Source organism: Apis cerana, linkage group LG8, assembly GCF_029169275.1.
Source record: "Apis cerana isolate GH-2021 linkage group LG8, AcerK_1.0, whole genome shotgun sequence".
Classification (NCBI taxonomy): domain Eukaryota; kingdom Metazoa; phylum Arthropoda; class Insecta; order Hymenoptera; family Apidae; genus Apis; species Apis cerana.
In genome coordinates this window covers 1776399-1801655 of record NC_083859.1, presented here as the reverse complement: position 1 = coordinate 1801655, position 25257 = coordinate 1776399, and the positions used below count along the sequence as shown (strand labels likewise).

The 25257-nt window shown below is 21.2% G+C and overlaps 1 protein-coding gene across 5 annotated transcripts; it reads right to left on the bottom strand.

The window, feature by feature from the left end:
• Positions 1-96: 96 nt before the first annotated feature.
• On the bottom strand, positions 97-20829 carry LOC107996463 (synaptic vesicle glycoprotein 2C). 5 transcript variants are annotated; one of them, XM_062077925.1, is made up of 12 exons: positions 20419-20762; positions 19303-19601; positions 9959-10009; positions 9282-9443; positions 7122-7284; positions 6734-6855; positions 6282-6520; positions 5586-5912; positions 5018-5153; positions 4724-4883; positions 2972-3099; positions 97-2516 (listed from the first exon to the last, which is right to left on the bottom strand). In XM_062077925.1, the coding sequence occupies exons 2-12, from the start codon at positions 19331-19333 to the stop codon at positions 2446-2448; spliced, it is 1590 nt and encodes a 529-aa protein (XP_061933909.1). In that variant the 5' UTR covers positions 19334-19601; positions 20419-20762; the 3' UTR covers positions 97-2445. The 5 variants fall into 5 exon arrangements, with proteins under 5 accessions (XP_061933909.1, XP_061933910.1, XP_061933911.1 ...); XM_062077926.1 differs by having other exon boundaries at positions 19303-19562; positions 20419-20696; XM_062077927.1 differs by having other exon boundaries at positions 19303-19482; positions 20419-20696.
• Between the last annotated feature and the right edge of the window lie 4428 nt (positions 20830-25257).

Genomic DNA, 25257 nt, shown 5'->3' with positions numbered 1-25257 from the left:
CTTTAGTTGGTATATATATATATATATATATATATATATATATATATATATATATATAAAGTTATATTATATAGAAAAATAAAAGAATATAATGCGTCGGAAATACAATCGTCTTGTTATTAATATTACTTTCTATCGATTGAATCAACCATTCATATTATTATACAGTTGCAATGTTAAAACAATATAATCATAGCACTGCGTAATAATATGCGGAGATCGTTGCAATAATTATTTAAATTGAGCATTCTTTCTTTGTAGCATCTTTTTAACTACATTAAGTACTAAATACATTAATTCAATCTATATATTCGAAGCTTTTTTCGTTGTATACATATATCATATAAACTTCTAGAGCAGATATAAAAATTTTTCTAATAGATCGTTTAAGATAATCATTTAAAAAAATTTTTAAATTTAATACATAATAACAGAGATTAAAATTAATTAAGAGATTAAAATAAGATGAAAGATGTAATTTAAAGGTTTTTTAAAAATTATTCAATTTAAATATGATAGCAACAAAAGTTTGAGTATATTATAAAATATATCAGTACTTTAAATACTGAAAATAAGATCCATTTTACTTAAAATACTTATTGATAGAATTTTTTAAAATTTATTAAATATTTCAAAATTTTTGAATATTTATAAAATAAATCTTCAAATTTTTTTAAAGAAGAATCTAATATTAATTTTATTTAAAACAATAAAAATTTAAAATATATATAAATTCTGAGAATAAAATATATATCCAAATGATATATTTGTCACAGAATATTTCTCCAAACAATCTTTCAAATTATTTTACATTCTATGTGTTTTCTAAATTCTAATTTAAAAGAAAGAAATAATCGCTATTATTCTTTTCCTATAAATTAGAATAGTAAAAGATAATTATATCGGAAAAATATTAAAGAAATGAAAGACTTGAGATTAAAAATGATTTCTGTTACTACTTAAGTTAGAACATCTTATACGTATTCGTGTATATATATATATAACATTCGACGAAAATTCTTATTCAATATATTCCAGAAACGTAAAAAAATACGTTTGTACATGTATACTTTCATCATCGTTAATCTCTTAAGCTCACTAAATGTTCATAAAATATTCATAATTTTCTGTGCATCACATAAACTAACCACATACACTTGACTATAAACTATATAGAGTGTTTTAGAAATTATAAATCTATTATTGTAATTATCATTTTCATTACAAACATTTTCATTACTAAACTTTTAGAAAAAGATCAATAAATTTTATTAATCTAATTGCCAATTTTATCAATTTTAATATTAAAATTAAGTATTTTAAATTACTAAATTTTCAAGAAAAAAAATTTGATTAGAATAGAATAAAATTATTAATTTCAATTTTCAAATATATTCAGACAAAAATTGAAAAATTTTTCCAATATGATTGTTTTTAAAATACCTATGTAAAAGAACTTTGCACTTGCAAAATACACTCGATCAAATACATTCATAAAATAATAAACATTTATCCAGTATATATTAAGAAAATTTACATAACACTGACACCGGTTATGATTAAATAGATATTTCTGTTACAGAAAGTACACAAACATCATACATTATTTATATATAAATTCGTTGTGAAGAATTAATTTTCTAAAAATAACGAAAAAGAAATACTGTAAATTTAACGCTAATATTTTTCTTCTAAATTTAATTGCAATATTAAATGTATATTTAGGAATAATATTTTTTGTAATTACGAGATGAGAAAAAATTAAGACCATCTAAACTATCCTATTTCTTAATAATAGTTATTTTTTTGAAAAATGTTTCTCATTTCGAATTAAAATTAATTTTTTTCTTCTCGTAAAACATATTAAAAATATTTATGTCATTATATCATAAAATAATATGTTCCATACAATAAACCTGAAGACAAATAAAATATAAAATTTAGTTAACATAGAATTATAAAGGAATTAGATATGGATAATATAAAAATAAAATAAAAATAAAAATAAAGAAAAATTTGTGAATTCAACTTCTTCCTGTTTAGAGTTTACATTTTTTCTCATCTCTTATACCTATATAATAGTCGATGAACTTAATAATGGATATAAAATTTACCACTAGAGCACCACAGATTGATTTTCTTAAGTAAATATGTATGTTTCTTTATATCTTGTGACTCAAACTATAAATATTAATTTAAAAGATTAATTATAATCAATCATTTTTAAAAATCAAATGATTGCAAATATTTAATTTTGTTCCAAGTGGTTTTTCTATTGTTGAAAGATTACCTCAAATATAATAAATTTTTTTATCGATACATTTATCTATATGCTTCCAAACGAAATGCATCAACATGTTAAAAAAGGCAATTTCTTTTTATACAAAACTTGATTTTTTCGTTTTTCGTCTTATTTTTTTCTTATTATTTTAATTTATACTTTCGTTAAGAATCCTCGATATCCGCTTTCGATTTTTTTCTTCCTCCTGGTGTGAACAATGCCAATAAACCACTCACTGAAATATAAAAAGTAAATTTCATTTATAAATATTCTATATTCATAATTATTAAATTATAATGAATTTCTAAAAGCTTAAAATAAATAGTAACTATTAATATTTCTTAAAATTAATAATTTTATATTATTCTATTATATTATAAGTTACTGTTAGTATTAATATTAATATTAATTAAATATATCAATATTTTATAACATTAAAAGTGGCAAAAATAAATAAAAAAAATTTCACGAAGATTATTTAATAAGTACATATAAAAATATCAATATTTATGAAATACAAAATCGTAGAAAATAAAGTGAATTTTAATAGTCTACTAATAAGAGGTCTAACAAACATTATCGCGATACTATCGCTATTTCAATATGATAAATCAAATTGTTTAGTACGATACATCGAGATAAGCCTGAAGCTAATTAAAAATATAGAATGTTGGAAATTAAAGTACTTACGGAATAATTGAGCAGCCACAATGACGATCACTAATATACAATAATCATCGATTAAATATCCAATCATTAAAGTACCACTAATGGCGCCTATTCGACTGATAAAAGCAGATAAACCAGACGCCATTGCTCTGAAACAGAATTACATTCGAAAATTAAAGAAATTTATCGATTTTTCATTTAATTTTATGGGTTCTATATTGGAATTAATTTTTTAATGAACTATCATTATGATATAAAAAATTTGAAATAATTTAATTATATAAAATTTTATGAAATTAAAGTTTATTAATATTTTATTTAATAATATTACAAGTAAAGAAAGAAATTTCTTTTTAAAAACGCAATTTTTGTTTTGTAAATTTTTTTTGATAAGATTCTAACGATAAGATTCTTCTGTTACTAATAATAATCTAATTAACTATAAGTTAAATAATAATTCCTAGTTATAAAATAACTAAATTCTATTAAAAAAATAATAATAGCAAGTTCTAAAAATTCCATTGACAATTTCTATTTCGATTCATTGACTCTATTTCATAATAGGAACAATAAATAATGCAATTCTCTTTTTACATAATTAATTTTAATCCAATTGAATTTACTTTAGTCTAACTGTTCGAATTTAATTTTTTGAAAAATATTTAAGAAAAATATACGTAGATAATAAAATTACATAGAATTATCTACTAAAGTCTTTGTACATCATATAAAAATGTCACCTGTTTCAATTATCATAATTCTGTATAACTCCATTGCAAACGTTTTATATTGAGAAGACTATGAATTGATTTATTACTACTTTATATTTAAAAAAATAATTATCATTGTTATTGCACAATCTGATATATTTTTTACTTTTAAATAACAATGACATTCTGATGTACAAAGATTTTTATGAGTGATACGTAAATATAACTACATTTCTAAAATAAAAAATATATCAATAAATGATTAAATAATTAAATAAATTAAAATAGCTGATTATTTATACCCGGATATTTTGAAATCAATTGAAAAATTGGATTAATTCTATTGTAATAACGATAATGATCAAAATATAAAAAGATAAATATTTTATCATTAAGTATTGAAAATAAGAACACTCGAAAGAATATCGAGATCGAGAGATCCTTCATTCGTTGTAAAAGATCATGGATTATAAATAAACTTGTTAATAGAGGAAAAAATAAGTTATATTGTGCGGGGATATTTATAACGATCGATAAAAAGACGATAAGCTTTTATTCTGATATCTGTAGAAGAGGAAAAACAAGAATGTTATGATATTCTTTTAGGAAAGAGATGCGCAGAAGAAAAAATTCAACAAATTTAATTTCATTTCGCGTTGCGTTTTAAATCGAAAAAAAACACGCGTAGAATAAGAAAGCATCGTTCGAAATAAATTTTGTAAATCATATATTTGAGCGATTTTTATCACAGTATTTTAATTATTGAAGAGATACTACTTTTATAAATTATATTAGCATATTATTTAATTAAATATATTGTTTATTTATCTGAGTTTATATTTACGATTACGATAATATATGATTTTAAAAATTAATTAGAAAATTTACATTTGATTTCTAAATATTTAATTTAAAATTAAATTTTAAGTTGTTGAGATATTAATGGAACTTTTTGGGAATTCTCCTTGATTATAATTTTAATTTCTTAATAAAAATTTCTTAGATAATAAAGAAATTCTTTTTCATGTACATAATTAAGAATTATATTTAAATATTACATTACCTCAAATGAGTTGGATAAAGATCAACCAAAAGGCAATACACCACGCTGATGCAAACCGATGTGACAGACTCAAAAACACACGAGAGTATTAAGTTTTGAGTAGATGTCTCTACTAAAAAGAGACAAGCCGTAACAACAGCAGGAATAAAGGCTGTTATCACTGAAATATTAGACAAAAATGTTTCTTCATTTGATTAATCTATTAATTTCTTAAAAATTACAATTATTAATTTTTCATAATATTTATTGATAATGAAAAAGTGGATTATAAAAAAAAATATATATTTTACTCACCAAGAAAAATTTTATATCCTACATAATTAATTAGTAATGGCAATATTAGAGCTGTTGGAATACACGAGGCACCCAAAATAAATGTATGGACGAACACACTAGTTTGTACTTTAGAATTGCATCCAAACGACGTATCCTGCGAAAATTATTTCTTTTATGAAAATAATAATTTATTAAATTTACTTTATTTATTTTTTTCTTTATCATTTATTTTAATCTAATTTTATCTAATTTCTATTATCTAATTTCAGAATGTTAATATATTTTTTAGATATCTTTATTTAAATAATTAAAATTTATGTTAGATGAAGCGAAATGGAAACAGAGTGAGACTATCTCTATTACACTCTATTCTCGCCTCGTCTTATCTAATGCAAACTTAAATTGTTTATAATTTAATAATCAAGTCTCAATGGATTTTTATATGCTAATTTTTCTTTATTTTGATCTCTGGAATCTAAAAATTCTTCAAAGTTTTCTCATAAATATATTAACATTCTACACAAAATCAAATTTTTATTAAAAAAAAAAACTTTTTATTTAAAGATTATACTTGCATTCAACTCACTATTGTCGTAACATTTTTTTCGATCTTCAAAGTGCAAACACTGGCCGTCTGATTGGGATACGCCTCCTGGAAGTCCGCGTATCTATGAAAAAGTTCTGGCAGCCACAAAGTCAATGTGTAATAAGAGGACGTGACGAAACAAGCAATTAAACACAACACGATCGTTCTGCAAAGGAACGGTGGTTTCAATATCATCATGGTCTTCGAATATATCTCTTTTATCATTAATCGAAATGATTTCTCGGTCACTTCCTCTTTCTCTTCTGTATGCATTATACGATGCACCAGATCGGTTAAGTTATTATTTTCAGAATTTCGAAGTTTCGTCTGAAAACAAATCCGAAATTTTATTTTGTTTGAAATTATGATGGAAATTTGTATGTTTCTAGCCAGAAACATTTTTTGTGGAAAATATCTAGTCTTTTTTTAGATACGTATGAAAAAATATTGTTTGATTTTTTTTTATTTTTAAAAATCAAATTAATTTTTTTTTAATTAGTAAATAATTTCTATTATTAAAAAATTATTCTTTTTGACAATTTTCAATAAAAAAAAAGGGATTTAATTTATATAAAATTCTAAGTTTAAAAGAAATTTTTTCTAAAATAGAATTTTCTTATTTTCGTATTTAAACTTTTTAGAATTCTAATGTTTTTTATTAATTTATTAAATAATAGTTATAAAAATATTACTCACTATATATTCTTTTGGAGGTTTTCCAGTATTTTCTGAATACATTCTCATTAAAACGTCCAACATCTGAACGTTGTATCCAGTTTCTGCGAGGTATTTGGGTGTTTCAGGGAAAAATAACAGCCAAATTCCAGTCGACAAAGCTGGAAGAGAGCATATGAAAACAAAAAAATTCCATGAATGAAAAGAGAAACCAGCTGTCACCATGTTCACATTCAATGGAATAATAATCCATCCGACACCTGAAATTTTGAATTCATAAATAATTTTTGGACTTCATTGAAAAAATAAAAATAAATAAAAAAAAATATAAAAAGAAATAAAAAAAATATATCTATTTGACAAAATATTTTATTTTTAAAAATATTATAAATATAAATATTTAAAAATTGTGCTTGTTTACTATTTTATTAACATTGTGAAATAAAAATTTTACTTGAAAAATTAATATTTACCTGCTAAGATTATCATTCCTAGCACCCAAGCCATTTCCATCCATGAGAGCATTCTACTTCGATGTTTGGTTGGTTGGAATTCACTCAGATAAAGAAACACAACGGCTGATTGCCCATTCATACTTGAAACATAATTAAACATTAAAGATGTAAAAATAATAATATTTAATCCTTGATTGATTTCTTCTTCATCTAAAAAAAGAAAAACTATAAATGAGTATAAATAATATAAATAATAATATAATTTTTATTTATATGACGTAATGAGAATTGATATTTGTTAAATCTATATAAAACATGAATTAAATTAATTTTAAAAAAATAAAATATTTAAATATATATTTATATAAATTTATATATTGATTAAATTTAAGAAATTGATACTAACGCTGCACCGCTGAGAAATTTCAAAAATAAGAAGACCCAATACAATGGCACTACCGATGCCAATAATTCGGAAATACCATGTAGAAATAGTGCGACCAATAGAGATAATCTTCGCCCTTTGATAGCCGCGTAGCAACCCCATATATACGAACCAGCTAACATACCTACAAATTATAAAAATTTTAAAAAATAAGATTGCAAATATAAAATTATTAAAAATTATTCTCGAGAATTTCTTAATAGATATTGCATTGAAAATAAACTATTAGATATTAATTGCGATTCAATCTAGAATAATATCCATTAACAAGAAATAATTTTCGAAAGCAATTCTTAAGAGTTTAATTCTTAAATGTATTTTAATGTAAAAATAAGTTGTAATAATGTTAATATATATAATTAATATTATATAATTCTTATTCCTATATATAATTTAATTTTATTGTGTTAATGTTATTACATAAATAAAATTTTATCAAATATAATGATATTTGTGTTTGGATAAAAAAATTCGTAAAAAAATATTTAGTATTTATCATGCAATCGTTCTTTAATTATTTGTATTTGACAAGTGTTATTTAGTGTTCGATTGCAGCAATTCGTTGATACTACTCTTTGTTACAACTTTCATGAATACAGTTAGTTTTATATACTTGTCAGAGACATGTTTAGTTATCTTAATCAACTTCCTTCTTTCGATTCTTTGTTACTTTGATAACAAATAAATAGATTTATACATTGCACAATATATTACAAATCCATTAATTTGTTCGTTTGATATATGTATTTTAGTGAAAAATAAAAAAAATAATAAGAAACAAAAAATAGAAAAAATAAAAAAAATAAATTTTGATTTTGAAATTAATATTCTAAAAAATCATAAAATATAGTCATTTTAATGATACGTCCCTGCTTTTAGGTGCATTAAGATTCATTTAATTTATATCGCATTCTATTTACAATAGAATATCGTTGTCTTAATGCTTTTGCACAAGAATTTTTCTCTTGGACAACTACTGTGATGAATCAACTTCATTTTTATCTTATTCCACAATCTTTTTTCTTTGTGCAAATTTGCAAGCAAATTAATACTACTATCAAGTAGCATCAACTTTGTTTAAGCAAAAAGAATTGTTTAAGAAAAAAATTTGCTTAAGCAAATATAGAACATTAGAAACAAATAGATAGATTTGTTAGAAACATGAAAAATACTATTTTAACAATTTAAATTATTAAATAATGTCTGTTAATTAAAAAATAGAACAAACAATAAAAAACATGAATAAAAAAAATGTAAATTTTTTAAATATCATTAAATATCATTGTCAGTATTAATATTCATGTTATGACTTAGTAACTAAAAGATTAAAATATTATTTTATTTTAAAAAATAACTACGTAAAAAAATAAATTACGATAAAGATGAATGGATTAAAAAAATGTCAACTCGATAAAAGTTGAAAAAAAACGATGATATTTAAAATTATATCTTAAATTTAAAATTTTTTTTCGTATATTCACCAATATTTTCTTTATATTTTATAATGAAGATTTGCGAATTGATTTCGTATTTACGAAAATGATATCAAAAAGTGAACTAAAACAGAAAATGTTTGTGCGGGTAGAAAATAACTTGCAATTTTACGAGGGTCTTTATATTAAGTTGAAAGGAATGTGACTTGATATCCTGGCCAAGCAACGTGTTGACGAAATACCATAAAGTTAGCATAATGATACGCAGAAGTTAGATCGATCCGAGGGCGTGTACGAGAATTGTAGAAAGGCACGTGAAAAATTATAATTTTAAAATGATGAAACGAACGCAATATACACAAATTTTCTATATATTTAATAGAAAAATTAAATAAATATTTAAAAAATATTATATGAAGCGAAAATATTGTAGCTTGAAATTTATTTTTAAAAATGGTACTTCAAAAATTTTTTTTTTTAAACAACGGAAAAAGAAAATATCAAAAAATTATGATTTTAAAATAAATATAAAATGACAATTAAAAAAAATTTCAAAAGATATTTTCTCAAATAAGAAAAAGTATCAATAATGATCGAAAATAATTATTTTTTGATGAAAATGAAACCAGTTAATGAGTTCATATGCCGGAAGAAATATTGATTACAGTGTTGATTATTCGAGTGTTACCTAACATGGGGGCGGCACTCAGACGTCCCTTGTCCATTGTGGTCATTCTGAAGTCGCATGCCGCTGATGGTAATATGAAACCGATGCTTGTTATACTGAAAGCCACGTTCATAAAGATCATACTGCAGACGGCCATAACCTTAAGGTTAAACTTGCCAAATCCTGTGGATAGATGCCAAGAATTGATGGAGATACTCTTTTATATAAATGATTTTTTGTGCAAATAAAAAATGAAAAAATTAAATTGAAGAAAATGAAATTAATAAATATTTTTATTAATAAATTAACAAAAAGTATTTGTTCAATTTATGTGCTATTTCTCTTTAATTTAAATCAGATTTCTCATTTTTCAAGATTTCATTTGAAAAATTAAAGTAGCTTTTCAAAATAATTCAAAACAACAATTTAATTAGATAAAAATGCATATTAATTATCCAATATATTTTAATACACATCTTATTTTTTATTTCTCAAAATTGAAAATCTATTTTTACGAAAACTAAGAAATTATATTGAAAAGAAAAATAAAATCGTACTATCTCAATATTTTGCAAATATCAATATTGAAAATATAATGTTAAAAAGTAATATATTTCAATATGAAGTTAATAGAAACATTTTTAATTAATTTCTTTTCGCTAATTTCTCTCCTTCAACATCACAAAAGAAAAAACTACCTGTTTGGTCAACGGCATCTTGAACCACGTTTTCCGCCGTTTGCTTGGTGCCTGCAAATACAAAAAAATAACATGATTACTCATAAAAAGAGAAACAGAGAGAAGCAGAAAGAAAAAAGAAAGAGGCAAAGAGAAACGGTACAGGCTGATGTGAAAGTTAGATTCCACTACAGTGCTCATCAAGTCCAAGAATAAAAATATTCTTCGAATAAGAAGCAACGTCCCGACCAATCTGTCAAAAACAAAAGCAAATGAACCTTATATCTCTCTGAAGGCTCTTCTCCTTTCTACAAATCGTTCAACTCACGTCAGTGTGCAATACTTTAACTTGTTATTTACATCAGTTGTACCGATTCGAAGCATTTCTTTGTCTTGAATACATATATCTTCTTTATTACTTTTGAATCATCATCTGACTTTTATTCGAATTTAAATTTGATTTAATTTAAATTAAATAGATACAATTAAAATTAAATTAGAATTTAATTTACAATTATTGGATTGAATTTAACTATTAGATTATTTTCTTTTTGTTCTTATGATATTAAATTTTAAATAAAGCTTTTAAAAGTTTAATTTTATGATATATTAAGATGTTTTTAAATTTAATTGTATGATAATTATTTAAATATGACGTAAGGAGTGCTTTTGAAATAAATTTAAACGAGATAACTGATATCACAAGGTATTATTTGTTTTGATTTTACATATAATTTTGGATTAAATGTAATTGGATTAAAATTAAGCTTGAATTAAATTCGAATTGTTCACTATTTTATGATTTCTGAGATTAATTCAATTTTGAATTATATTTAGATTAAATTTAAATCAAATTTGAGCTAACAAGTTTCAATAATTATCAAATATTTTATTTATTTTATTTATTTAATTTCGACATATTAACAACATGTGATCTGCACGAATGATCAAATTTCTATTTTTTAAGAATTACAATCGTAAATAATATTCATTTATAATATTATTTAATTAAAATATTAATGAATATTTTAGAATGTATTATAGATGTTTTGGTTTTTTAATAGAATTAATCATTTAAAAAATAAGAGATAAGAAAAAAAATAATTCTCTAAAAATAAATAAAAGTTGAAAAATATTTTATTGACTCACCTTTTTGAAAAGTTTATATCAAATATTTATATCACATTCAATGAAAAAAATATTCTTAGAAATATATTTTTGAATTAAATACAATTTTATCTGTAATTAATGATTATATATATTATTATTTTTAAATTAACAAGCCAATCGTAATATGACATTTTTCACAATCTCTTAAGATTTAATGAAGGCAAAGAAAAATAAAGAAAAGTCTATTAGCAAAATAATATTATTAAATCAAGAACTCACAACAGAATTAATTGCTGCTTAACTTTTTTTTTTTGAACATATGTGCCAGAACATACTCTTTTGTTCATAAAAGTTATATACATCTTTCATTTTTGATTTTTATTTTTCGTTTAAATTTCGAAATGCGTAGACATCATTTCAAGATATGATATTATGCAAAATCCACGATGAAAACGTAAACAATCCATCTAGCCTATCTTTATTTCATTTATAAAAAATATAAAAATTTAGATATCATCTATTTTTCACCACTTACGAGCAAAACGCTAATAATTTATAATTTGAATATACACTTTTTGTATACACGCGAACATAGCTAAATATCAGTTTATCATAAATTTCATACGTGCAATTAATAATAATAAGGAAAAAAGGAGATAAAAAGAAAAACAAATTAAATATAAATTATTGACATATAAAATAGAAGGGTTACCTTGTAACGTAGAGACAACATGCGAGACTAGCGGCTTCGAAGCAGCCGGATCGCTCTCGAATCGAGCGATATCACCCGACATTGTAGGCGCGCGCAACTAAAGCATCGCAGTGCCGTCTGATCTTGTTGGTGTATAATAGAGCGGTTTTGCTTTACTGAACAACTGCTAGTCGCGTTGAGTCTCATTCGCTACGAGATCGGCCGAATGACTGCGACCGACTGAGTCCGACTGTGACCGACTGCGACCGATCACAGTTGCCCCCCTAAACCTCTACCAACAATATTCCCCCTGACTTTATAGGCTTAAGGTATAGGCATAGATTCTTGGTTATCTGTGGTTTTAAGCTTCGCGTGCTTCTTATCTATTGTTAGCAAATATAATAGATGAAACATATTTTTTTTATACTTGAACTTTTTTAATGGAATGAAATTTTATTTCGAGAACCCTATATGTAACATTTTATTAATTCTAAGATAACGATATCGATTTAAGATAAGATAAATTGATCATATATTTCGATTTTTTCTATCAACGGAATATAAATATTAATTTATTAAATTATACAGGAAACTTTATCATTTGGGAAATAATTACATTATGTAGAAAAAAATTATTTTAGTAAAGAATAAAATAGATTATCTATTTATACAGAAAAAAAATCTTTAATATAATATAATGAATAAAATAATATATTTATTTAATTTTATTAATTTTATTAATTGATTTCTTTCAGAAAAATAAGATTTGAATATTATAATCCTATATTTAAATTTGAACAAAATTCTTTGAGATTTGAAAAAATCTTAAAATTTGAATTTGTAATATAGATTGTGATTTTATATTGAATTATATTGTCTCTCGAACATCAATCTTCTTCAATCAATAATGATATTATTTGCACTTCTCTTTCATTCATTTCATCATATATATACATATATATATAGTCACAAAAATTTCACTATACTTTATATAAACAATATTTATACATCCAAATATTCCGTAAAACGTTTTTTTTATTTGCAAATTTTCAAATCTTAATAAGTATTTATATTTTAATATTAACTTTTCATTATTATATTTTAATATTAACTAAACATTAATAAATAGTTCTTTTAATAAATAGAATAAAATTTAATAAAATAAAAATAAAATAAATAATATAAATAAAGTAATTAAATAAGATTTAATTCTTTTAATTATTCTTGATATTATATATTGATATTATATATATTGATTCATTTTTCAAATTTTCACTTAATAATTTAAATGTAAAAATTTATTTTTAGAATAATTAATAAGAAGAAAATAACAAATTAAAAATAATATATTAATTCTTATTATTTCCCAATTTAAAATCATTAAAAAAATTTATAACGAATTATAATGAATTAAAACAATTTTTTTTTCTTTTCCAAAAAAATTAATCAAAGTTTACAGTTTTTTATTCATTTGGAAAATGGATATTGATCAATTAAGGATTATGAGAAAAATTTTATAATGTCGATTGAATAAAATTGATTAAAAGATGAAATCTCTTTTTAAATATGAAGAATTTTCATTATCAATCAAAAAATGATATAGATAAATATTTATTGTCTTTTAATTAAATATCTTAAAAATAGTTATCATAATTTTTGAAACAAATTTTAAATAATGAAACAAAATAAATATTTCGCTATATTTTAATATTACATAATTAATGAATAAAAATATTAATTTTAATATTCGATTTAAACCTTTAATATCCAATAAACATTCCAAGATATTTATTAGACACAACATATAATACAACAAGATATTTAAAATGTTTAAAATGTAAAAATAACTTTTAAAATAAAAAAAAATAACACTTTTTTATTTTTTTAATTTTGTAAATTTTATAAACCTGAAAAAAATTTTGTTTTTTTTTATTATATTATAATTATATATATTATATATTAAAATTATATTATAATTTATTTAAAATTGGATAAGCTATTTATAATTAATTGCATAGATAATGGAAATTTAGTTTAAGCGCATTGGACATAATAATTAAGATAAACTAATCTGGTTGATTGAAGATTGGAAAAATTGTTGAAAATAATAATGGAATACGCTAACTTTTTTTAAATCTTTTTTTTTGTTTTTCAATTCTTTAATTGAAAAATTTTTTTTATTAACAAAGAAAAAAAATAATGACTTCAAATTAAAAAATTGAAATAAATTTTTGTTAGAATATTAATATTAAAATATAAATTATTATACAATCGATTTGTTTGAAATAAAAAACAATAGAATGTTGAATATTCTAATTTTAATTATTTTGATTATTTGATTCAAATTATCTGCTTCAAATTAACATATTTGTATTTTAAGTAGTATCTAAAAACAATTAATTGTTTTTATAAAATAATTTCTTTTATAAAGTAAATATTTTTTTAATAAATATTTATATTTAAAAATTGTTTAATTTCAAATCATTTCTCGTGATATATTCACAAATTTAGTTTTAGTTGTAAAGAAAATGTATTCAACACGTTCTTATAATGTGTTATTGATATCCGTTTATAACTATCGAACAAAAAAAAAGAATAAGGGATAGAAAACCTGTTCGATGCCAGTTCATTCGTAAAAAAAAAAATAGTATAACGGAATGCATAATGAAACTCTGTATATGCATTAGATTGTAAATTTTTCTATTTTATGACATTGAGAAATTCTAAGATAGAATCATTTCTTTGTCTTTTATTTCTTCTATATCAATTAACTTTGTATCTTTCTTCAATCAAAAATATTATAAATATACAAAAAGATACATATTTCAACATAGCTTTTTTTAAAAAAAATATCATTCTACTACATCATTTTGATTTAAAAGAATTACATTTTACATAATTACATAATCCAATAAAGTGATAATTTTTCAAAAATTATTTAAAAAAATTGTCTATTAGAATATATAATATAATATAAGAGAAAAAATTTATATGTAAAATATTTAATTATTATATGTAAAAAAAAATTCAAAGTTTATCGAATCTAACAATTTTTGAACATAACCAATTTATCTAACCTAAAATAAAATAAAAATTATCTTTTACTGAAGTGTTTTTAAAGAGAAGAAAAAACTACTTGTAATCGCAAATAATAAATCATACTTATCGCAATTAATCATCGATGGAATAACAAATGAGAGAAGAAATAAAACAATAATTATGTTTATTAACTAATAAACGAATAACTTTACCTGTTTTAAAAATTTTATTTTAAATGCGTTACAAAAGACATTCATTTAATATAATATAAATTACACTAATTAAAAGAAGTCCACTTCAAATTTGTTACTATAATTTTATCGATTTTGATAATGATAATTAGACTGATAAATACTGAAATACAGATATATATTGATTTCAAATTTGAGTTTTTTATAAATCATAATTTACTAAGTGATAATTCAATTGTACATTATAATCATATATTTCTTAATTATTTTTTGACGATTCAGAACTTTTCTGATTTATTTTGTAATAATAGCTTTTTTAATATAAGGATTTTGTAGAATATAATTTTTATAATTGTATAATTAACGTAATATAAATATTTCTCAATAACTAGGGACATTTTATTAGGTACATTTTAGACTTTCTTATACAACTTACACACTTGAATACTGTAGCTTGTGTGAAGTTGAATGTAAATCTTTTTAGTGGTCAAGTATTCAAATGCAAATATATTTAAATATAAAACATTTCAAGATATTTATATTAAAATATTTGAATAGATACATAGCATTTCGGATACAAAGCATTTAAGTTTCAAAGTATTTGAGTGTAAAATAATTTGATATTAAGTGATAATAAGTATTTAAATAGGTTATGTTTGAAATATTTTCGAAATAAAAATATTGATATATTAAGGAAATAAATGTTGAAATATTTGAATGTTAAAGTACTCGAATTTTTATGCTTTTAAATGTTAAAATATATGTATTCGATAATATATAATAATAAGTATTCGAATATTTAATTTGTGAAGATTTATGAAATATAAAATATTTAAATATCGAAATATTCGAATATCATTATATTCAAATTTTGAAAATATTAAAATAATCAAAATTAAGACAAAATTTTTCATCAATACTCAAGAAATGTATTTTATTTAAATTAATAAGATATTATATAATCAAAATAATTTTATACGGATTTTTATCGTTATAATTTTTTTTATACTATTTTCTGATAAAAGACTTATTAAAACATATTTTATTACAATTGAAATTATCCATTTTATTTTATTTTGAAAATTAAAAAATTTAATTTATTTTTAATCAATTAATTATATTTTATATTATCGTAATATCATCTTCATTGATCACAAAAGAAAAATTCATCTCAAAAAGATTAAAATGTTTATAAAATAAACACAATCTGTTAAACATAATCTAAAACATCTAAAAATTCGACATATGACGTCCACAATTTTTATCAAACAACCAAAACAAAGTAGTGACGATGTTTATGTCGTGACTGACTATTTTAGCACGTGTGTCAGCATGTTAAATCGAAACGGTGTCAAGAACACGATACCACATCTTCAATGAATATTTTCTTGTATACTTATATTAAGCAACAAAGAAATTAATTGAATTATTTGAAATTTAATATTTCAATATTTTCAATATTTTATATATCTTATTCTTTTTATCGTTTGGTTATCTAATATTTGTTTTCAAATTATTTAAATTTTTTAATCTTTTCTTGGAAATTTTTTAAATTGATATAAAAATTTTAATTCATGGCAATTTATCCTGAGGTTATCAGAAATTGATCATTATCTTTTTTTTTCTTTTTTTGATTTATAATCTCTGGATTAGTTTGGAATTAATTCAGAAATAATGATAAGTTTGATATTTCTAAAATAAATAAGAAATAGAATCAATTTTATAATTTGATGATATGAAAATGGAATAAATGAAAAATTGTAGATATAGTATAATATATTTCATATATTTTCAATTAATATTTTTGTGTCATAAATGATAATTTCATTTAAATTGAAAATGATTCTTCGTCGTATTCTATATCTTCCTATATCTTTCTATATATGATATAAAAATAATATATTATCGTCTTTATTATATAAAATATAGAATATAGAAATATAGAACAAGTTGAAACTAAATATTACAAAATTACATAATGCGATATAAGTTCTTATAGTGATTCATGAACCAATGGCAATAGTTAAAAATTGATAAACAAAATGTTTGAAAAATCAAAAGCGACTATAATTTATGTTTTGAACTAATTTATGTTTTTAACAACTTTTACTATCCTACATCATATTATATCTTGCCTATGGCAATATTTCATCTTTTATAGTTATCGACAGGTATTTTTTGTTTCTATACTAAATTCATATCTGTAACTTATATTTTTCTTTTTTTAACGAATATAAGAAAAAATAAAATTCAAATTTTTTTCCTTTTTTTCTTGATTTAATGTTAGATGAAGAATATCATTTAGTGCAACGTAGAAACGGAAAATGGTAAACGGAATTGATAAATCATATCGGTTTGAGTCTGTTAATTCTAGTTTATTTGCGAATTGTTATTGGCGTGCTGCATTATTATATCACTTGATAACGCATTTATTTGACGATAAAAATGCTGCTTGCTAATAATTCATGCATGTAGCGCTATTAGGTAGTATAGCCTCTGATTAGGCTGATTCATTTATAGCATAATTGTCATTGTAGAATGAAATTTTTATTAAATAAATTTTCAAAATTTTAAAAAAACTTTATATTTGTAGAAATGCGTTTATGAGATATAAATTTTTATTTATAATTTTAAATGCTATTTAATTTTTATTTTAATTTTTAACTAGTAATAACAAATAATTTTTTTCATAAAATTGACTTTTTCTCAAAAATTAAAATAAATTATAATTATCTATATATTTATAAATAAGATATTTAATTTTGTTTAATAAAAAAAAAATATTTTTTTTAATAAATTAAAAATATATATTTTATGTAATTATATATTTATATTGTTTTTATTTAACTCACATTGTTGTTAAATTGTTAATAAATAAAATTCAATTTTTATAGAGAATTGGTTTTTATTTTTTCTTTTATAATATTTAATGTTTTTAATGAATTGGAATGGAATTCTCCAATAGAGATTTATTACATTTAAAGCAAATGTTTATATCAATGTTATTTGAATTCAATTTAATGATAGATAATTTTTTTTATTTAAATTTTTTCTCCTTTGACATATTTATATATTATTAATTTATCATTATCTTATTTATTTCTTTTACTTCAGTCACATATACGTATAAACAACATATTATCATTGTTATTTGCATTTAGTACATCTTTCTGTATATGATACATATTTTATTTATTAAAATATATAAATATGTTTCTGCAAGATTTTCAATATTCAGTTATTATTTTTTTATTATATTTTTTAAGTTTTTGATTTTTTAAATCTTTTTATATTATTATTATTAGATTATAACTTTTTTATTTTTACTTGTATTCATACACGTGCCTATTTTAATATATTCTTCAAGAAAAAAAATGATGAACATTTGAAATAACTTATTACAAAGATAAATTAACAACAATAATGAATAGTAAAAGACAATTTAGATAATTTTAGTTCAGCGTTTTTGAATTTGTATTTTATAAGATCAAAATAAAAAATTCTTGTTTTGTTATTAATAGATAACTATTTTTTTATTTTCTGTTTAATTTATAATAATATTTATTAGTAAAAAATAAAAATATTTTTTTATTTTTATCTATTATCTTAATTCTTTTTGTTTTTTTTAAATATATCATAACATAAAAAGTAATAATTTTTTTTGAATTAAAAATTATAGAATACGACAAATGATATAATAATCTAAAATATTTAAATATTTATCTTACAATATTTAATTTATAGCAATTTAATAATAATATTAAATTCATCAATTTAATATCAAATATTGATTTTTAAATAAGAAGTCTGAAAATTAAAAGATTGCATGAAGTGAACTCTTTTATAATTTATATATAATTATATAACATATACATAATTTATATATAATTTATACTATGTTTATATATTTTTAATTACTATATTTTTTCATAATATATGATCATAATCATTTTTTTAAGGAAATAAATTAATCATCAAATTTAAAGAAGATATATATTATAAAATTTGAATAAAAAATTTGATTATCTTTTTAATTAATATAATCAGAAAATCATTTAAATTTTTTATATTAGAAAAAAATCTATATTAATTTCTTTTTTTATATTTATTGAAGACAAAAAATTTCAATTATAATCTAAAAAATTTTTGCAAAATAATATACCAATCATTAATTTTCTTAATATCACAAAAAACAAGAAAAAATCTTCAAAAAAACAAAATTAATAATTCAATAATTAAAATAAAAATTTACAATTTTATTTATTATTGTTATTAATCATCATCATCAATAATAATAATAATAATAATAATAATAATAATAATAATTCACTTACTTGATTTAATTTCATCCTCTATACCAACCATAATAAAGTTTTTCAAATATCTTCAAATATTCTTACAGCAAAATTAAAATTCAAAATAAAAATATCTTCTTTTTTTTCTTCCTCTTCCTTAACCCTCCATGAACTATGCGAAGTTAGATCAACACCGGCGGTTTTAAAACTATTATATTTCTTCAACACAAATCGTCTAGTTTTTTGAATAAGTTCGGCTCTTCACCGATGATTAATGATTTTTTTGTTTCCTTTACCGACTTTACAAAGGACTTTTACTATTACATCGAATATTTAATCTACGTACGACATCAACTTGCAATTATTCCACTTATCGGTTGTTTATACATATAACGGGTGAATTAGTAGCACTTGTTTAAGATTTATTTAAGATTCAGATATTTTAAAGGATTCAAAGGAAAATATATGCTTTGAAAATCATATTTAAAATTATGATAATCAATATTACAATGGCAGTAGTATCATTCTATTCGAATTTACAAAATGTAAATTTTTCATAAGTTCACCCGTTATATTGTTTGCCCACTACCATGATAAATGGTATATCGCCATTTTACAAATGTTAATTCTATAGTATCAAAAATTTTTTGAAAATAACTCAAAAACTAAAGTCGATTGTCAATTATATGTAAAGGAAAAAGTTGCTCAAAATAATGTTTTTTGCAACATATTTCAAAATTAAATAAAGTTGTTGGGATCGGTAATTGTCAATCGGTAAGTTAATCAATATTACATTATTGCAAATGAAATTAAAAATAATATTAATCAAAATTTGATTTAATTAATTCAATTACATCTACAAGGAAAAGCAAGATTAAAATTACAATGATTAATTTATTTGATTGATTTAATTTCATAAATTGATTATTAATTATAATTCTTTCTTTTATTCTTTATGATTACATTTATCAATTTATTAAATAAAGATTGTTCCTTCCTCTAATGTAATCCTTCTCGAAAATTCTATTAATATTAACAGCTTCTTTATAATTTTTTATATTGAATTTTAAATTTTGAATTTAATGTTGTAATTCATGGCAATACACAATTCATTTATAATAAAATAATTTTATATAACATTTAAATTGTATTCACCCAGCATCAAGTTTTAAATTGACATATAATAAATATTGCATTTAATCACTTATCTTCAAATGATTTTCAAGATTTATAAATTCATATGCAACAATCTCAATAAATAAGAGTCGAAAGTCAAATGTAAACGCGTGTTTAAAATGTGGCGTTTTTTTATCCCACGTGGTTGCAAAAACAAAGTGGTATATCATCTCTCCGCCATATTTTTTTATCGAAAGGGAAACACGAAGAAAAATAGATTAGAACACACGATGAATCAATCTTGGAATCACAACGTAGACTGAGCTTCGGAAGAAACATCGAGAGAGAGAAACACTCGATTGGCAGTGGCCACGTGTGCCATAAATACAATTGTGAAAATGCTCGTTATGAAACTTTTCGCATATACTAGTGACGTCGAGAAGAATATTGTTCCACCTTCCTTCCTTCCTTCCTTCCTTTTTTCCATAAATCGATCGTTTTTCTTGCAATCGTGTTTATCTACGAAACTGATCTGTTGTAGTGGAAATTGAAGCTAATCTAAATAATAAAATCGAAATAGAAGTTCCAAGAAATAAAACTCTCATTTTAAGAATCTTTATATCCAGTTTAGTCCGTTAGTTAGTAACTAATTAATAACTCTTCCCGTTCGTGTCTCCTTTTTCAAACGTTTGTTACGCGATATAATTCCGGCAATTGTGTCAATTATCACAGGGTTAAATGGACAAACGAGTGTGTTGAAAACGAAGAAGGGAACACCGGTAACTATTATCTCTGACAACAGTTTAATTTTTCTTCTTGAGGAGATCATCCTATGTTTCTAATTAATCTAATTAATCATGAGAGTTAGTGAAGAATATTAAGCACATCGTTCCACATCACTTGCTTCCATCACGATAAATAAAAACAATTTTTATCTCGTTACGTTATTTCAAAATATAAAATTCGAAAGTTTGAAGATTCAAATGATTGAAATCTTTGAAGAAAATTGAATCTAAAAAATTTGAATTATTGTGAATTTTTTTTTGTAAATTAAAAAAGTAAACTTTTAAAAGTTTGAGAATTTAGGAAAAGAGTTTATAAATTTAGAATCTTAAAAATTTTTTTTAAAATAATTTACGACAAAAGATTGATAAACGATTAAATTATTTTTTACTATCCATTTTTTCTAAACAAATTTAATAGATTTAAACAAAATCCATCAATACTTTTTCAATCTTGGTTGAAATCGAACGATCTTCTTCAATTTCAATCCTTTTTCTCGAAATTTCCTGTTAATCTTGTCCCATCCTCTTCATCAACTCTTGGTACAATTCTCATCGAATCTTTGTTTCTGCACCGATCGCCTCAACGATTGTCTACTAAAACGGTGTACACGATTAATCGATTTTAATTCGACATATTTTTAGATCAAATGACATCATGTTCGATATTAGAATCATAAACGAATATTATTGAATTCGTTATACCAATAAATTGTGTAAATAAAAGACGTTATTGGAAAATGATTATTGAGAATATTTTTCTTCTAAGAATCAATCTCGCACAACAAACTTAATATATATTTTATATCTTTCAAATCAATTGAATGACATATTATTGCAAATTTTATAAATTTTAATAATTTTAGAATTAGAGAGAAATTCTGAATTATCCTAGAAAGGAAGATATTCGAAGATATGTTTTATCAAAACTTTGCTTCTTAGAAAGATATATTTATTTGTTATATTTATTTTAAAAGAATTTTAATCAATAAAGTCATTAAAAAGAAAAATAAGAGAAGAGATTTAAAATTATTGGGAAATAAATAGAAAATGAATAATTTTTAATTTGAAAAAATTAAAGAATACAAAAATTAGTAGTTATTTATTAATAAAATTTGATTTTAAAAATTTAAGTGAATGCTCAAAACATGATAAAAACTTTAAATTCGAAAACAACGTCGTAAATCGAATCCTTAATGTTACGAAACAATCATCCCTTGATCCTACGATAAAAAATCTCGTAAATTTGTCAATAATGTTTTTATTATAGAATAAATTGAAACGTTGAACGTATATTAGACAGATAGTAAGATAAATAGCCAGAATAAGTGTTGGAGAAAGTATACGTAGAATCCAATAAGAATCAACGACGAACTATCACCATGAAATTGATGGATGTTTTGTAAAAACGTAAAACGTTTTGTAAAAACAATTTACGAAAAAGTTTTTTTTCTAGAAAATTTTAATTTTGGAAGATTATAGTTTCTTTCTTTTTTTTTTAATATTTTATTTAATATTTTATGAACACAAAAATATAAAGACATCCTGTTTTTCATCGTTATTATGGACTTGCATGAAGAAGCTGGAAGTTTGATAAGATTCAATAAAGTAATCGGATTGGAAATAATGCTTTGCCTTTATTAAATGTTCTATTGGAAGATTTTTTTTTTTAAATTAATAAAAATAGATACATAAAAAAGTAATTAAACTATAAAAAATATAATTAATAATAAACAAACAATAAACATGATTGAAAAAAGAAAAACAAAAAATTAATAGAAATATAGAAATCTATAAGTAGATTTCTATATCAATTATTTTGGAAATTTTTTATATTAAATTTTTTATAATCAGAAATTTAATCATTTCTTTTAATCAATTTATATTTATATAATATCGTGAATGTTTTGATGATATGAAAAAAATTTATTCTATCACGATGAAATAATCTAATTTTTAAAAAATGTTAATTTTGCGTTGTTCAATTGCAGAACTTAAAGTCTGATTACACAACGCAGATTGCTTCTTGCGATCGACGCACGTCGATAAGAATTAAGACGACATTTGCGTGTGCCTTCAATAGGATAGAACGTTGAATCATTAACAAATCAAATAGTCAAATTGACTATTCCTGATTGTGCAAGACTGATAACAATGAGATCATATTAAAACATTAGAAACAAAATGAAAGAACATTTGAATAGTATTTTAATTTAATACATATTTTAATAATTAAACAATTGATTCAAATTATACAATTCTTAAAAAAGAAATACATTTTATATATTTATTGTTTGAAAAAAATTTGTTAATTATGCGATATTAAATTATAATGAAATGTTTGTTTATCTATAAGAACAAATATATAATCAATTTGTCCTTATTATTATAGTAAGAGTTCATATAATCCATCACTAATGATTTTTCATTTAGTTAATGAAATTTACGTTCATATAGGAAAATTTTTATAAAATTATTTTTCTAAAATGTATAATATAAATTTAAAAATAATTAACAAATACAATAAATTTAGTTTGTATTAAAAATACAAAATATATATTCAATTATATTATAAAAATTTTCATATAAGTGAAATAATGTTCAGGTAATATATAATTCAGTTAGATAAAATTATATTTGCAAAAATAAGAACTCTCTATTTTTATTTTCAAGAGTTCAATTTGTAAATAAAAATGCATTATTTTGATATTACCTTTATATTATTTTTCAATTTTCAAGATCAATCAAAATTTTATTGTTATTTTTATTATATATCTACGAATAATATTCAAAATGAATTTCAATTTAAATTAATATTATCTTAATTTATTAATATATAAAAAAATATTGTAATGATGAACTAGATTTTATATATTATCTTCTAGATAGGTCTAATATACTATCTCTTTAATAAATATATTAATTTTATAAATATATTTCTTTAATAAAATTAACAAATAATAATAATTCTTTAAATAGACTTAAATAGACTTAAAAATAAAAAATTAAAAATAATAATATTCTTTTATTTAATAATTTAATAAATTTTTTTTTATTTATACTCCTCTTTTTATAAGGTGATTATAAAATATTTAAAAAAAAATCTATTTTTAAGGATTAAACTAAATATTTATATTGTTTTCTAACCTCTAAAATGCCCGGTACTCTCTTCATGATTGAATAATTTTCTTACAAATGGAGACATTAGAAATGAAGGCTTGAAATTAATTACCAATACACTAGAATACAATGTCTTCTTAATCAAAAGTCCATCAAGGGGAAAGAGTGAAACGACGAACGAATTATCGATGCGTATTGCTATCGTAAGCTCTGACAAAAGCGAAGCTCGAACGAAGGCCATATACGCAACAAGACCTATTTTATACGACTTCCTTGTCGACTAATACGGCTCGATATAGCCGCCAATATTTCCTGAAAAAGAAGAGATGAAAAAATCACGTTATTTCTGGTCTTGCACAATGATGAAAAGAAAAAAAAAATAAAATTGAGAAAATGTTACGCAATATGCATATTTGAAAGATAAATATGGATATGATTGTAGCTTGATTGTGAAAATAATTATGAAACATTTTTATTTGTTTTTTTTGAAAAATTGAATAAATAATAATTTTTGTAGAATTCAATAGCTTTGTTTATAATTGCAAACTTTTTGAAATAAAAATAAAAAATATATATATGTGTAAAAAAATTTTAATAAATTATTATTTTTTATTTTGGAACATAAAAATAATAAAAGTATTTCTTCTTGAAATTAAAATATCAAAAGAAAATATAAAATATTATAAAATATTATATATTATAAAATTATATAATAATTATAAAAATATAAAATATTATAAAATATTATATTTTCTAATTATTTTCTTGTTTATCGTTGAAATACAGAAATAAAATAGAACAAAACGCAAAATATAGTATATTAAAAAAATTTTATAAATTTTCGCAAATTTTTGTAAATTTCGTGTTAAAATCTAAAAAAAAATTTCTTTTAAAAAATAAATAAAATATTCTAAGAACGATTGAAGAATTAAAAAAAAAATTTTTTTAAATATTTTAAAAAGAAGGCAAGTATATT

Bases quoted from the DNA above. Each gene is read 5' to 3' on its own strand.
- LOC107996463 (XM_062077923.1), bottom strand. From the start codon at position 11,841: ATGTCGGGTGATATCGCTCGATTCGAGAGCGATCCGGCTGCTTCGAAG. The intron at 9,444-9,958 runs GTAGTTTTTTCT...ATCTATCCACAG, and splicing joins AGATGCCGTTGACCAAACAG to GATTTGGCAAGTTTAACCTT. The intron at 3,100-4,723 runs GTAATGTAATAT...ATTCTGTTTCAG, and splicing joins CTTTATCCAACTCATTTGAG to AGCAATGGCGTCTGGTTTAT.